Here is a 16,298-nt window from a genome sequence, read left to right as displayed (position 1 = left end):
TGCTTAAATTTAGCAAGCTCAGTCCAAAAAATTGTAGAACCGAAAAGGTTTAACACCCAAATTCTCTACTAGCATAACAGATATGGTGCATGAACAGTGATCTGAACTAGTTTCCCATTTGAACACAGCTGAAGTATTGGGAAAACCCTCTAACCATTCCTCAATTATAAAAACATGGTCTATCTTGGAATAAATTCGAGCCATTCCCTCTTGATTATTAGTCCAAGTAAAGAAAGAACCAGTACTCTTAAGAGCTTCCAAATGGTTCATAGCAATCCAATGCGAAGAGTCAACAATTTCCATCTGAGAAACTGACTTTCCCCCATTCCTATCCTTTGCAGTGAAAACAGCATTAAAATCGCCTAAAATCATCCAAGAATGTATTGGTTGAACAAGCTGAGATAATCCTTGCTATAAAACCTTTCTCTCCTCCAAAGTGTTGCGACCATACACAAAAGTAACATAAAAAGACAGTTTGTGACCTGTCATTCTAACAAGGTAGTGAACAAACTGAGTATCCTCCTCTATCACACTAACTTTGACAAACACTTTCCTCCATATGATCAAGATTCTTCCCTCTGTCACAACAGATGTTGGGGGGCTGACAGCAAGAAATAACTGGCAAACTCCTAAGAAACTAGGGTCTCTAAATAAGCAAGGACAAAGAGGAAGTAATAGTAAGAATGTTCACAAAGTTGGGGTCCAAGGGAAGAAGCTGACAAATGGATTTGGGGTGCTTCAGGATCAGGCAGAGGGAAGTGTAGGAGACAGGGGTATTTTACAATCTTCTAATGGATAATTGTAATATCCTTAGCTGGAATATAAGGGGTTTGAATAGCCCGAAGAAGCATTCTGCTGTGTTAGACATTTGTAGTAAGAATAAAATAGGGATTGGTGCTATTTTAGAGACCAAAATGAAGGGAATAAGAGTGCAGGAGTTAATCATGAATAAATTTAGGCTCACTCCTTTATTTTTAGCTTGATGCAGGAAAATGAATATGGAAGGCAGAAAAATAAGATTGATCATGACGCAAATCAGAGTGGCATTTGCGTCAGTGAGGCACTGCCACAAACTGGCATTTGTGGCAGTGCCCCACTGACGCAAATGACACTCTGGTTTGCGTCAGTGGGGCACTGCCACAAATGTTAAAAATGAGTATTTTTTGCGTTAGTTGGGCACTGTCACATAAAGTATTAACCAGGGAAATTACAAATGTTTATGCCAATTTCCCTGGCCTATTTTGAATAAAATAATCAGCAGCAAAAACAGAAAAACAGCAATATAAACAGAAAAACAACAGTATAAGTTTTTATAAACATTTATCTAAAGTTAACATTTGTGATCAAAACTATAAAAGTAATTCAAATATCAAAGTTAATATATGTACTCTTGTGTTCTAAATTTCTAAGTGTTAAACCTACTTAAACTAAAATTTCTTCACCCACTTGCTCATTTGCTAATTGAGGTACGCCATAATTGATTCAGTCCACTCATCCCGTATCTCGTTGATTTCGTCAGCCGAATATGGACTCGTATTCGTAAACTAATTAGAAAATATTTAAAATAATAAGTTAGAAATCATCTAAAAAAAATCATGAACGATAGTTTAAATGAAAATTAAAAAGAAAAACAATACCTCATTTTTCAAGTAGGCCTTCGGTCTAGGCTGTGAAATCAAGTCTCTAGCAAATTTCATAATGTAAAAGCCACACTCGGTTGGCCCAGTCTGGTTTCGTAAGTTATTATAATAGAAATATGTCAAAAAGTTATCCAACATAGTTATCCAAAGTTAAGTATTATATTTAGTAAGTTATTATAATAGAAATATGTCAAAAAGTTAAATACGATAAGTAATATAATTTACTTACCTTAGGAACACAAACTTTTAAATTGATTGATTCTTTTAGTCTTCGGTGTGTATCATATTGATCCAACGCCTTGCACACAATATTAATATTTACCCATATATGAGTTTGAAATAAAATCATAAATTAATTAAGTAAAATGAAAAACTTACATGATAATTATCTCCTTGATTTCCAGACGGAAATGTGAGTTTACAGGATCCAAAAAAGCTACCGAATGACTGTGGGGCTGAATTAATACTAACATCCAATGAAAGCTACAATAAAAAAACTTGTGTAAGATATTTATCAATAAACAAAATATATGAATATAAAATTAAGTTGACTTACTTGTTGTTCCAAGGACAAATTAGAAACTGTGTCTCTAGCTCCATCTGTAGAAACCGATCAAAGATATTTTTCAGCACGTATTTCATTGGTTCCTGCATTAGTGGACACTAAAGCGGGATGCATGAAAGTGTACATGTGGTTCAATCCCTTCGTTTGCACCAAATCATCGAGGAAGCTACATATAATTAAAAAAGTTAATAAACTATTAAATTTCAAGTTAAACTAAATAACCTAAGATTATAAACACCATTGTACCTCATATATAATGCTAGCTCAGTCTATCCAATCATCTCATAGTTGCAAAAGTGGAGGATATCATCTTTCTCTAATAGAGCGATAGTTTGGAATCCAAATACCCTTTCAACAATTGGAATTTCTACCACGCGGTGAGCTTTCCATTTATCAACTTCACCAAACATCATTTATATCATTGTCAATATAATGAAAGAGAAAAATAAGATTGATCATGCATATGTATAAGAACTTACTCAATGTATGGTTGAACATCATCAATATTTTGTAAGACTAGGCAATGTGCTTCATCTCGATCAGATTTATTTACTTCAGAAACAACATCACCTCTATCACCTTTACTTATTTCAAGCTCAATTTTAGAAAAACATAGTCCAATGCTCGCAACACCTGATAAGTATTCTGAGCAGAACTCCATTGCTTCTTCAACGATGTAGGATTTAACTATGCAACCCTCAGGTCTACTTCTATTTCTAACATAACCTTTTAAAACCTTCATATACCGTCCAAATGGGTACATCCATCTCAAGTATACTGGTCCACACAATTTTACTTCTCTCACCAAATGAACTATTAAATGAACCATTATGTCAAAAAATGAAGGTGGGAAATACTCCTCTAACTCACACATAGTTATCACGATATTTGTTTGAAGATTGTCCAACTTCGACAAATCTACCACTTTACAATAAATAGATTTAAAGAAAAAGCATAGTTTGGTAATTGCATATCGAACTTTTTTGGGTAACACAGAGCTGATAGCTACCGGTAGAAGATGTTCAAGTAGTGTATGATGGTCATGAGACTTCATTCCAACTAAATTCAAAATTTTCATATCTACCAGAGAAGAAATATTTGAAGAATAACCTTCCGATACTTTCACATTCGACAAAGAATGACCTACACTTCGTTTTTCTTCTTTAGACAGGGTATAACACGCAGGTGGTAAATAGGTTCGTCTCTCACCAACCTCTGGTTGTAACTTACTGCGTATACCCATTACTTTTAAATCCAACCGAGCTTTGATTCCATCCTTACTCCGACCAGGAATATTCAGCATTGTACTAATTAAGCTACTGACACGTTTTTCTCAATGTGCATTACATCCAAGTTGTGCTGCAAAACCAAATGCTCCCAATACTCAAGCTAAAAAAAATAGATTTCTTCTTCCAACAACCTGTCGCACCATCTACAACCTCCTTTGTTTTTTCACATCTAACATTTTTTCTCTTATTTGTAAAATTTCTAGGTTTTCCGAACTTGCATTGGACTTTGTTCAACTTTGTTAACAATTGTCCTCCAAGTAAAGGTGGTGGAGCCTTTACAAATTCAGGTTTACCATTAAAGGCATTTGTCAAGCTTCGAAATTTATGTTTTTAGGATAAGAACTTTCGGTGTCCCATATAACAAATCTTTCTAGAATGTTTTAAATATTCAGAATGAGACCCTTCTTCACAAATGGGACATGCCTTGTACCCTTTCACACTAAATCCAGAAAGATTACCTAAGGCTGGAAAATCATTAATAGTCCACAACAATACTGCTTTAAGATTAAAATTTTCTTTCTTATAAGCATCGTAAGCATTAACCCCCTCATACCACAATGTGCTCAAATCATCAATTAAAGGAGCTAGGTATACATCAATATCATTTCCAGGTTGATTAGAACCAGATATCAACAAGGTCAACATGGTAAACTTCCTCTTCATACTCAACCATGGCGGTAGATTATAGATGACTAGCATTACAGGCCAACAACTATATTTACTACTAAGGGAATTGTGTGGATTAATTCCGTCAGCAGAAAGAACCAAACGAATATTCCTCGGTTCATTCCCAAATTCCGGCCATTTAACATCTACTGTTTTCCAAGCTGGCAAGTCAGCTGGATGTCTTAGCTTGCCATCCTTTACTCTATCTTTAGCATGCCAAATTAAATTTTTAGCATGATCATCATTTCGGTACAACCTAACCAAACGAGGTATCGGTGGTAGATACCATAAAACCTTTGCAGGGACACCTTTTCTAACTGCATCTAAATTTTTTTTCTTTTGCCATCTACACTCGCCACATGTCGGACATGCAATTGCATCAACAAATCTCTTTCGATATAAGATGCAATCGTTAGGACAAGCATGTATTTTTTCATATTGCATGCCTAACGAACACAATGTCTTCTTCGCTTCATAAAATGAAGACGGCATTTCATTACCTTCGGGTAATAATTCTCCTAAAAATGTTAACAACTCTGTCATTCCCTTATCACTCCACCCATGTTTGGCTTTTAAGTTATACAACCTAAGCAGTGCTGATAATTTAGTGAACCTTGTATAATTAGGGAAAATAGGTTTCTCAACATCTTCTAAGATTTACTGAAATTTAATTAGATCCACATGTGATTCATATTGTGCATCATCAATCATCTCTGCAATATCATCAACTTCGTAATCAACATCAAAATACCTATTATTCTTAGATGGTCCCTCATCAGTGACTTTCATTCTTTCACCGTGCAAAAACCATACTTTATAACTTTTGTCTATTCCATTCCTAAATAAGTGGTCTTTTATTTTAAAAATTGGCATCCTCACAAAATTACCACACTTAACACATGGACAAGGAATACTATTAGGAGATTGAGTATTTCTTGCACAAAATTCCAAGAAAAACTCAACTCCATTCCTATATTTCATGGATAACCTATCCGCTGACATTCAATCTCTATCCATTGTCAAACTTCACACAAAAAATTAAAAAAAAACAAACAAACAAAGCAACAAACATTAACAATTAAGTTCGTGGATTACTTAATTGACAAGTAAATAAAGGAAACAATATGTCCAAAAAAAATTGGGCAACATTTCCCCTATTTCTATCACATTTCCCAAATTTAAAATGTGCATTTATACAGCACATGGTATACACAAAAATATCCAACTAATCAATGAAACATGCATAATTCTCAAATTACTAAATCCTAAAAAAAATTGGCCAGCATTTCCCCTATTTCTATCATATTTCCCAAAATTTAAATAAACCTATATTCATCACATAAACACAACAAACCAATTAATCAATCAAACATGCACAATTCTCAAATTACTAAATCTTACAAAAAATTAGGCAGCATTTCCCCTATTTCTAAAATATTTCCCAAAATTTAAATAAACCTATATTCATCACATAAATACAACAAATCAAGTAATCAATCAAACATGCACAATTACAGCCTTATATCACTGCAGCACACAGTCCTAGATCCTATCTCTACTATTTTATAATTCGTACATACTACTAAGTTCAATATATTAATTATACATTAAGGTTTAAAATATTACCTCTAATATAAAATCCTCCAAAAGCTTGATCTCACCAACAAAGTTGTCAACAAAATACCTACTCAAATATAACAATAAACAAAAAAATAATAAAAAAGTTAACAAAATATAAAGAAAAATATAACTTAAAAAAACAAACAATTTTAATATATACCTATTTAACCAATTAAACCCAAAATTTAAAAATAATTTAAAAAAGTTAACAAAATATAAACAAAAATTTACTAATAATAATCAAACTAAACAATTAATAAAACGAAACTTATACAAAATATATACATTAATATATATAAATATATACTCATATACATAAGTAAATTCGAAATTTAATTAAATTTTAAGAAAAAAAGTTAATAAAAAATAAAAAAATTCTAATAAAAAAATTCTAAAAAAATAAAATATTAAATTGAAAAGTTTAAACCTAAAACAATTTCATAATCATTAATATAAAACTATCTAAAAATTAAAAATCTAAAATATAGTCAATTTATAAAAAAAAAATTCACAAAAATTAAATTTAAATCATAAAAATTAATAAAATTACACTTACTTGTGGTAATTGAGCAATGTGGGTTCTTGAAGTAGAAAACCCCAAAAAACCAATAAAGATTATGGGTTTTCAAACTATAATCTTCAAAAAAACAAAATCTATACAAAAAATTCAAAAAAAAAAACTATATATAAGTTTCATAAACATATATAACTCATTATTTTGACATTAAAATTGAACAAAAAAAAGGCTAAAAACGTACCTAAATGAGTAGAACTTCAGTTGGGCGCCGCTAGTTTGTGAAGGAAACGGTTCTGAAATTTTTTAAGTGAAATGGGGCTCGACTGGGGACGATGAGGGTTTATTGAAAATGAGGCCCAATTGCGCCAGTGCCCCACTGAAGGTAACGGAGCGTTTACGTCAGTGGGGCACTGACGCAAACGACAAAGTAAAATGCGTGTTTTACTTTGCCGTTTGCGTCAGTGCCCCACTGACGCAAACGCTCAGTTACCGTCAGTGGCCCACTGACGCCGTCAACGGCCTGTTTGCGTCAGTGCCCCACTGACACAAACAGTCTCATTAAACAGCGTCAGTGTATGTTATGACGCAATTTGACCCTTATTTGTGGCAGTGTCCAACTGCCACAAAATGCTAATTCTTGGTCAACAGCGTCAGTCAACTACGTTGACTGACGCGTTTGACTGACACAATTGCCCTTTTTTGTAGTAGTGATTTCAGTAAATTAATATTAATTATTGAAATGAGATCTCTATCATTTAGCACCTTGAACCAAACTAAAAGGAAACTATTGTTTCACTACTACAAAACTGTACTTAGATGACACACATGAGACGACGGTTTTAGTAGACCTGTCTTCTTATGTTAAAAATAAACATATGACGACTGACTCTCTAGAACCGTCATGCCATGCACAACAAAACTTACATTAGACAACAGTTCTTAGAAGAATGTCGTCACGTGTTTATTTTTAACACAATTAGACAGTTCTACTTAGACTGTTGTCTTATGTGCATCGTCTTATTATTATTATTATTTAAGGCTTATTGAGATTTTTTCCCCCGAACTATTACCGATCCAAATCATGCCCCCCAAATTTTTGAACTGGTTAAAAATTCCCCCTTAATTATTCACGTTACTGAAATGTGGGACTTATTTTCAATTTTGCTAATGGAATGGTGATGTGGTAGTTTGGTGGCCGATGTGGTATTGCCACGTCAATGCTTCATTTATAATATAAATAATAAATAGTATTCTTGCCCCCGAGCTATTACCATTACTAAATTGTGCCCCCTGATTTTTAAAAATTTACAATTAAATAATCTTTTGAATATTAAAAAAATGAAAAAATCATTAAAATTAAAAAAAAAATTAATGGTGACAAAAAATTGGCTTGGGTGTTGGGCATGCATCAGAATGAGGGTAGTGACATTGTCGACAGACTGGGCTCATGCGGGTCCCTGCGACATTCAACTTTGGTGTCGCCTATATCGCTTTAAGTTTTTATTTTGTATGATTTAATTTTAAAAAAATGATTTTTTGGTTTAATGTTTTTAATATTTTCTTTTAAATATTCAAAATATTGTTTTAATTTTAAATTTTAGAATTCGATGGGCATAATTTGGTAACTGTAATAGTTTGGGGGGTAAAAGCCTTTCTATTTTTTAAATTATACAAGTAGTGTTGACGGTGAGAACTCGTCAACTAAGTTGAGTTGGAAAAATTATCAAATCAAGATCTCTAATGGAAAAGCTGTAGAAACTTAAACAATCACTCAAGAACAATGATAGAACAATAATGGAGAATTCAATCTTTCATTCACACTCAAGCCTTTGCTACAGTAAAATTTCCGACCCCCTTTCAGGTGGTGTTAGAGTTCATTTTATAGTAGGCTCTAATGGCCTTAGGTACATAGTGGTCCAGGAGACCAAGGGGTACATAAGTACTGTGTCAGGGGAGTGGCTTCAGAGGTTGTGGTCGTACATCCAGTACAGGAGCAGGTGTTAGGAGAATGCCTCCACTACTTGTCTGTACCCATGTCTGATGAGTGGTGGCAGGCAAAGTAGCGCAGGAGGTAGTGGTGTCGGCTCTGACCTTTGGCCGTAGACGTACGGACCATGACTCTTATCCCAGTAGTCCCACTGGTACGGGCGTCCGTACTCACCATAGATCGTACAAGTATGTCCCAATTGACTCGTACTGGAGTCTCTAAGCATAAAGGTCACAAGAGGTAAGGAATGGGACCCTTGGTGTATGGCTCCGCTCACGTGGCCACCAGGTGGCGTGGCTCATGTTCCTTCGCGAGGCCCCCTTGGAAGACCTATTGATGGCGTGACTCTTTGGCTGTCCACGAGGTCGAGTGTGTTGTGGATGTGGCCCCCATGAGGCCATGGGCGCCGAGGCCCGATGACGGGGCTACCACGACAAGGCCACTTCGGCCTACGAGGCGAGGCCACTCGGCCTATGAGACGAGGCCACTCGGCCTAGGAGGCGAGGCCACTCGAGCCTATGAGGCGAGGCCACTCGGCCTAGGAGGCGAGGCCACTTCGGCCTATGAGGCGAGGCCACTTCGGCCTATGGCGAGGCCCTTGGACGCGAGGCGGCTGGTGCGAGATGGTGGCACGGGCTTCCCAGCTAGGCCATGACAAGGGGCGTCGCGCGCGGTGGCCGAGCGAGGCCGGGGAGCGTCGCGCGCGGTGGCCGAGCGAGGCCGGGGGCGTCGCGCGCGGTGGCCGAGCGATGCCCACGGCGTCGTGCTGGACTTCTGAACGAGGCGAGGGCAGCTTCGCGTCTATGTCTCGCAAATGGGGGCTATATGGCAATGATCCCATATGGCATGGGTCTAGATTCGTGGCGTGACAGCGTGATGACTTCCTGAGACGATGGTGGCCCGAGGACCTCACCTAACTTTCATATTTTGCCTTGGTGGAATTTGGGCGTCCACAAGTAGCAATCTACATCAGCACTCCAGTGTCTCCATATCACTATTCTGTTAGCGAAATTGGACGGAAGTCCCTCATTTCAATAACATGAATAGTTTAGGGGGAATTTTTAACAGGCCAAAAAATTCAGGAGGCACGATTTGGTAGTCGTAATAGTCCGGAAAAAAAATCCTAATAAGCCTTTTTTTAAAAGGGTATTAATATATTTAATATTATTGGATCACATATATATTTTAATATTTATAAAAAAATATTGTCTAGACATATCTATTAATACTTTAATTAGTTGTTAAATTTTTATATATAATATTATACTTTTAATTAATTATATTATATTAATAATACTTAAAACTTAAATCAAATATTCAAAATATCCTTTTAATTTTAAATTTTAGAATTCGATGGGCATAATTTGGTAACTATAATAGTTTGGGGGGTAAAAGTCTATCTATTTTTTAAATTATACAAGTAGCAATCTACATCAGTACTCCAGTGTCGCCATATCACTATTCTGTTAGCAAAATTGGACGGAAGTCCCTCATTTCAATAACATGAATAGTTCAGGGGAAATTTTTAACAGGCCAAAAAATTCAGGAGGCACGATTTGGTAGTTGTAATAGTCTGAAAAAAAATCCTAATAAGCCTTTTTTTAAAAGGGTATTAATATATTTAATATTATTGGATCACATATATATTTTCATATTTATAAAAAAATATTGTCTAGATATATCTATTAATACTTTAATTAGTTGTTAGATTTTTATATATAATATTATACTTTTAATTAATTATATTATATTATATTAATAATACTTAAAACTTAAATCAAATAAAATCATGCATATGTCTAATATTAAGATATATTACTCATGCATATGTTTCTTATTTTTTTTAAACTAAAAAAAAATTATATAAAAAAAATTTAATCCACTTGTAAAAAAAAGATTATTCCTTAAAAAAAAAAATGTTTGGATGTTTAATATGTGATATAAATTTTTAAAAAAAATAATGAGTCATATACACGAAATTAATAAAACAAAACAATAAGAGACTCACTCAAACCCTCAATCGTCAAAAATAGCCCCAAATGAAATTTAACAAAACAAAAAAAATCCCTAATCTTTTAATTCTACCGGTTGGCTTCTCTAAAACTCACTCAAAATAGCCTCAATCGTTTTTCTCTCACGCTCACCAGCTCACCCACTCGATCTATTCTCTCTCACACTCAGCCCTCTCGATTCGTTCTCTCACTCAGCCTCTGCAAGAACTCAGCCTCTACAAGAACTCAGATCTCGCCTCTCTCCATAACGTCGAGCTGCTCTCTTTCACACTCAGCCTCGGCAAGAACCAGGCGACCCCCCCCCCGCCAACGCAAGAACCAGGCCACCCTGGGGTAAACTAGACTAGGCTGAGAATTAATGTTGTTAATCTTTTTCCATGACAACTATTTCTTGTTGCAGTTGTTAGCATTGGTGCAGCACTTTTCTTATTTAAACAGTTGACTGGGATCAATGCTGTTGTATACTATTCAACTTTTGTATTCCGTAGTGCGGGGATTGCCTCTGATGTTGCAGCAAGTGCTCTTGTTGGAGCCGCAAATGTCTTTGGTTAGTTTCTGTGTCTTTTGTACTTGGTTTTCTAAATTTTGGTTTCACTTTGCATCATGCCATAAAGACTTCCAACTGATTCTCTTTCAGGCACAGCTGTTGCATCATCCTTGATGGATAGACAAGGAAGAAAGAGTCTTCTAATCACAAGCTTTGGTGGAATGGTACTGTGTTTTTTCCCCATGAACATTTATTTGTATATAGATATACGTATTTATACTTTCATCAACTGATGTAAAAAAATTATGTTTTCTTGTATTCCACTATATTCAAGAATATAGTGATAAGCTTTGTATATGTTAAAGGGTTGTTAAAGCTCTGTTTTTCTGTTAAGAATTTAATTGTAGGATTTTTTTAAGTTGTTGCTAGGTTAGTTACATTAGGGATGAATCTGTATTTAAGAACTAAGATTGAAAGGAGACTCAAACAGAAAGTAGACAATTTTCTTGTTTAGGGAGAGGAAGCTTCTAGAACTAATCCAATCTGTACTTGGGATTGCTTAGTCTTTCTCTCTTGATCCAATATTAGACTAGTGCACTGACAAGAGTCTAATCATGTAGCTTGTGAACTTGGACACTGAATCTACATAGATTATAAAGAGAAGAAAATTCTATTTTACTACCAATCAACTACTAATGAATTTATGTAGTAATCAAGAGAAAAGTTTGTACCTATCCAATAAGGCAGTGCTTGAATTAGACATATATTGATGGTACTACTTTCACCTGTTGCTGTGTTCCCAATTACATAAAATATATTTTGACAGAAGTGTGATATCTCTGAAACCTTTCAAGTAGCGTGTGGGATGTTCTGTTTTCGAGTCTTTCAATGTGAAACTTTCTCAGTTTATGGTATTATTAAAACTGATAACGCTCTTGCTGACTTGTTTAGGCTGCCTCTATGATGCTGCTTTCTCTGTCCTTTACTTGGAAGGTTCTGGCACCATATTCTGGCCCCCTTGCTATTCTTGGGACTGTTCTGTAAGTTTTTACTTTTCATGGTAGCCTTTGAAAAGCTTTTTTTCTTTTCTTTTTTTCCTTCAAAAATAAATATAATGTAGTAGTACTCTGACTTAGTGAGTCCCTTCACATAGTGACCATTTTATCACCGTGAATTCCTGAACTTGGCCTTTTGTTTCATTAACAGCTATGTCTTGTCGTTTTCACTTGGTGCTGGTCCTGTGCCTGCTCTTCTTCTACCAGAGATATTTGCTTCAAGAATCAGAGCAAAAGCAGTTGCTTTGTCATTAGGAATGCATTGGGTGAGTGACTTTTTGTTCTGTTTTTTATGTTATGCACCAGTGTTTTCGTACCTATATAATCAAATTTCTTTGAACTTGTGTACTTTCCACCTGATGAATAATTCAGAGAATGCTTTCCTTAGCTGTACTATATTCAAGGCAAGGGAAAAAAATGAAATATATATAGATAGAAAGAAAATAATGCCTAAAAGGTGAACTATTATTTTTCTTATCATATAGTTTTGAGACAATACATACTGCTTCAGTTTCGTGCTGAAACAATGGCATTGTGTATTAGCAGCACTGCCTTTCTTCCTACAAGTCAAATGAAGTGAAGGAAATTTTCTTACATTTATATCAAGTTTATTTTTAAAATGGACAAATTTGGGCAAGCTGTTCAGTTTCAGCATTCCATGCTACAACAGAACAAGGATTTGAGTTTTGCTGGATTTACAAAGCAAATGATTCTTGAAATGTGCATTTTGAGTGGCTGTGACTATATGCAATCATTACCAGGAATGGGACTGAAAAGGGCTCATGCACTTATAAAACGATTTATAACTTACGACCAGGTGAAGTCTTATCATTCACGATCTTGACATTTGTATCCCTTAAAACTAAATAGGCTGAGAATATTGTTCGTTTGCCCTTTGCACGTGCTTAATTACTTTTTCTTTAACTCCTTTGAATAAATGTTATAGCTAGCTAATGATTGGTCCATTTCAGGTGATAAAGCACCTAAGATACAACATTTCTTCGGTTCCACCTCTTTATGAAGAATCATTCAAGAAAGCACTACTGACCTTTCAGCATCAACGTGTTTACAATACAATTACTGAAAAAATTGTTCATTTGTCTGACATTTTTGAGAATATTGAGGATGATGGGGATTTCTTAGGGCCATATCCTATTTAAATATAGTTTTTCTCAAGTTAAAATTTCTGCTTCTATTTAATAATTGTGAAATACTTGAGATCCCTTAACTATGTTTACAATGATACCTCAAGATATAGCTAAAGGTATAGCTGAAGGTGATCTTGATCCATTCACCAAAATGCCATTTCAGGTAATTGTTCTGCATTTACTTTTATTACTTCTTGGGGGTTGAAGAGTTTCAAGTTTACCATTATCTAGAAGTGCGTCCTCCACAATTGAATGCTATTTCTTATTGATTTACACGTTTTCTTATTCTTAATCATTTAACTGGCAACTGCAACCATATCAATTTCTCCTATGTTAAATAGCCTAGTAACAGAAAGAGATTTTACTAATAATAAGTCATTTTAGTTTCCTAATTCCTATGTTTATATGCCACAACAGTTAGGCTGACTTTTTCACTTTCTTCTTAAGGTCCTCTATCTTTACTGGTGGCATTTATGTTTTCTTTCACCAATAGGGGACTGCTAGTGCCAACACAACTTTCAAACTCAAGAATTTTGATCTTGGAAGCGTAAAGAAAAAGCTAGATTTGCCTGTACAGAAGAATCTTCTGACTCAGTACTTCTGTATCCTTCTATTCTTTTTTCCCTGGTTTGTGTATGTAATTTTAGTCTGAAATGTTTCATATCATGGACAACAGTTCATGTACATAAATATAACTGGTTTATTTCATTAAGTGGATGTTCATAGATGTCTAGATGGGAGTGCAAAACTACCCGTCTCAGTTGGGGATGAGATGACTCTTGTGGTTCATGCGGTCAACAGTTATGTTGCTTGGCCATCGCATCTGATCATTACTTATGATCATGAACAGGTAACTTTTAGTGTGCTGTAAAAAATTTCATCTTGAAAGATCCATAAATGTTTAATTTCATGGAGAGAGAGGGAGTAAGTTGTGTAATAGATAGGGATTTTGACAAAGAAATATATGGTGTGGTACTGGTGAGGAGCCATGTGCCAAAGGAATTGACATAGCATACTTAATTAGTCTCTTAAATTATATATTTACATTATTGGTTTTGGTTGAAATACAACCTATAAATTGCAAGTGCTGCTGCAGACAGATAATAAAATAGTGTGTTAGAAACTTCTCTTTTGCGATATTTTCAAAATGTCTTTCTCATTATGCCTCCCATGTACAACCATATATGTTCACACTCCTAAATTCTTACATTTTTTAATACATTTGTTCTCACCTACTACAACTAAAAGAATTATAGCCCTCCATGAAGAATATTATATATATATATTTATACATGTATATATGAAAGGAAGAGATTAATTTTGGACGGGCATTTGCATTGATAATAAATTGAATGTATTTTGTGATTTTTTTTATCTAACTTTTCTATGTTAATTGTGAAGGAACCCAAGAGACTAAAGAGAAAGAGGATTTCAGCAGCTTGTCCGCCAACACAAGACCTAAAACATCCTCCACAACATCTTCCCACTACTCAAGAAGAGGCAGGATCAAGTATGGCTAGTAAGTTGCCAATTATCTTCAAGGTTCCCACTGGACTTCCCATGTTTTTGAAGATACTTCTAGGTTCAGTTAAGTACGTAGAACCAGGATTCATGATTGACATTCTTATGGAGACAAATATTATGGGCGAACAATATACCTTATATATCTCACATGAGGATATAGTACACTTTGGATTTATGGAAGAAATCGGCGCGTCTTGCATTTCATTCTATATCAGGTAAATTTTAAATTAATAAACATTATATATTTTAGTTTCTTTTTAAGTATAGCTATAATATCATTAACTTTCATGTATGTAGTATAATATATTCCGAGTTGTGCGATAGAGAGATATCACACTTATTTTGTTTCATTGAGCCATCGTGGTCATCGAGAATTGGGACAAATATGGATAATCGGGCTGAAATTATCTCAGAGTGTATCAATAACACAGTAATGGGTCAAACTTGGTTAATGCCATATCATTTCTTGTAAGTAAATTTTTCATTTAATATTAATTTTACTTATACCTTATGATGTTTATTTTAATAACTTTGTTTAAATGCAGACGTAACTAGATGCTAGTGATCATTGATCCAGATGACCATACATGTTACTATCTTGATCCACTTAGAAAATCTCCTCCAAATGATTTGAAGGACCTTATGAACAAGTAATACATTTGAAACTCATTTTAGAATATAATATGGTTATTTGATATGGAAATAAAAAATTAATATGCTCTTCATATTGATGTATATATAGTGTCTCTTCACACATTAAGCGAAAGACAGGAAGGAATGAAAAAAATTACAAGTGGAAAATAGTCAATTGCCCTCGTCAAACATCGTCAGTAGAATGCAGCTTTTATATCATAAGGATGATGAAGGACTATTGCTTGAATGAGACACCAATGCGATGGCTAACTAGTAATGTAAGTGTATTTATTAGTATTGAACTACAATTCTATTGGATTTAATTTCTGACTTAGTTTTTATTTTGTGTTTTGTAGTGTGGTGGAAAGAATACATATACACTTGGTGAAATTAATGAAACTCGAAATGAATGGGCAGCCAAGCTTCTTGAGCGGATGAGTCATAGTTAGAGTAACTTTTGAAATCAGAATTAAAAAATATACTAATTGTAGTATTTAGTTAGTACTTACATAGTTATTCCAAGTGTATATTTTGATATTGTAATTTTAGATTTGGAACATGCTGAGTTCTATTGATTTTGTCTGCCTATTGATTATGTCTGAACTATGTTGTAATTACACAGGAAATTATGAATGAATATAGTGGTTGAAAATAGAGAAATGAAAAAATTCCCATATTCTATATGGGACGTCGGTCTCCATGAACTTGTCATCTTATGTATTGCAGGGGACGATGCTTGCACATAAATTGTCATCTCATGTATTGCAGGAAGATGACGCTTTAGTAGGAACTGTCGTCTCATTTATTACAGTAGATGACACTTGCACAGAAATTTTCGTCTCATGTACCACAAGAGACAACATTTGTATATGACCCATCATCTCATGTATGACAGGAGATGACACTTTTATTTCAACTGTCGTTTTATGCTTTACATGGCATGACATTGCATGGGACGACAGTATTAGAACCGACGTATGAGAGTCTATACGACGGTTTAAAACTATCGTCTCATGTCAATTTTGTAGTGGTGTTTCACTTCTTTATCAGAAGCTATAGATGTCCATATCTATGATTAACACTCTCACTTAATTATACTATCGAGTTCCTAAGATGTAAGTATGTGCTAGTTCGTAGGGTAAGATGGTAACGAAC

General features: G+C 34.6%; 2 protein-coding genes and 2 long non-coding RNA genes across 4 annotated transcripts; all 4 read left to right on the top strand.

Annotated features, from left to right (window-relative positions):
- The first annotated feature begins 559 nt into the window (after positions 1-559).
- LOC133785710 (plastidic glucose transporter 4-like) lies at positions 560-12,418 on the top strand. Its single transcript, XM_062224928.1, has 6 exons — positions 560-773; positions 10,697-10,843; positions 10,934-11,007; positions 11,735-11,823; positions 11,990-12,104; positions 12,350-12,418. Exons 1-6 carry the CDS (start codon positions 560-562, stop codon positions 12,416-12,418), a joined length of 708 nt encoding a protein of 235 aa, XP_062080912.1.
- A 39-nt stretch (positions 12,419-12,457) lies between these two features.
- Positions 12,458-12,998, top strand: LOC133785709 (exonuclease 1-like). The gene is made up of 2 exons (XM_062224927.1): positions 12,458-12,655; positions 12,810-12,998. Exons 1-2 carry the CDS (start codon positions 12,458-12,460, stop codon positions 12,996-12,998), a joined length of 387 nt encoding a protein of 128 aa, XP_062080911.1.
- Positions 12,999-13,075: 77 nt separating this feature from the next.
- On the top strand, positions 13,076-14,505 carry LOC133784337 (uncharacterized). Its single transcript, XR_009871287.1, has 3 exons — positions 13,076-13,149; positions 13,480-13,836; positions 14,388-14,505. It is a non-coding gene; the product is annotated as an uncharacterized LOC133784337 (long non-coding RNA).
- Positions 14,506-14,522: 17 nt separating this feature from the next.
- LOC133784336 (uncharacterized) lies at positions 14,523-15,822 on the top strand. The gene is made up of 5 exons (XR_009871286.1): positions 14,523-14,725; positions 14,808-14,978; positions 15,073-15,160; positions 15,253-15,421; positions 15,500-15,822. It is a non-coding gene; the product is annotated as an uncharacterized LOC133784336 (long non-coding RNA).
- The last annotated feature ends 476 nt before the right edge of the window (positions 15,823-16,298 follow it).

The sequence above is a fragment of the Humulus lupulus genome, chromosome 6, assembly GCF_963169125.1.
Source record: "Humulus lupulus chromosome 6, drHumLupu1.1, whole genome shotgun sequence".
Taxonomy (NCBI): Eukaryota; Viridiplantae; Streptophyta; class Magnoliopsida; order Rosales; family Cannabaceae; genus Humulus; species Humulus lupulus.
Note: the sequence above shows the minus strand (reverse complement) of the source record. Positions and strands in the feature narration are given on the sequence as shown.

Coding starts and splice junctions, on each gene's coding strand:
- LOC133785710 (XM_062224928.1), top strand. CDS start 560: ATGATCAAGATTCTTCCCTCTGTCACAACAGATGTTGGGGGGCTGACA. Junction 774..10,696: donor GGGAAGTGTAGGAGACAGGG/GTATTTTACAAT, acceptor TTCTTGTTGCAG/TTGTTAGCATTGGTGCAGCA. Junction 11,008..11,734: donor TCACAAGCTTTGGTGGAATG/GTACTGTGTTTT, acceptor TGACTTGTTTAG/GCTGCCTCTATGATGCTGCT.
- LOC133785709 (XM_062224927.1), top strand. CDS start 12,458: ATGGACAAATTTGGGCAAGCTGTTCAGTTTCAGCATTCCATGCTACAA. Junction 12,656..12,809: donor GATTTATAACTTACGACCAG/GTGAAGTCTTAT, acceptor GGTCCATTTCAG/GTGATAAAGCACCTAAGATA.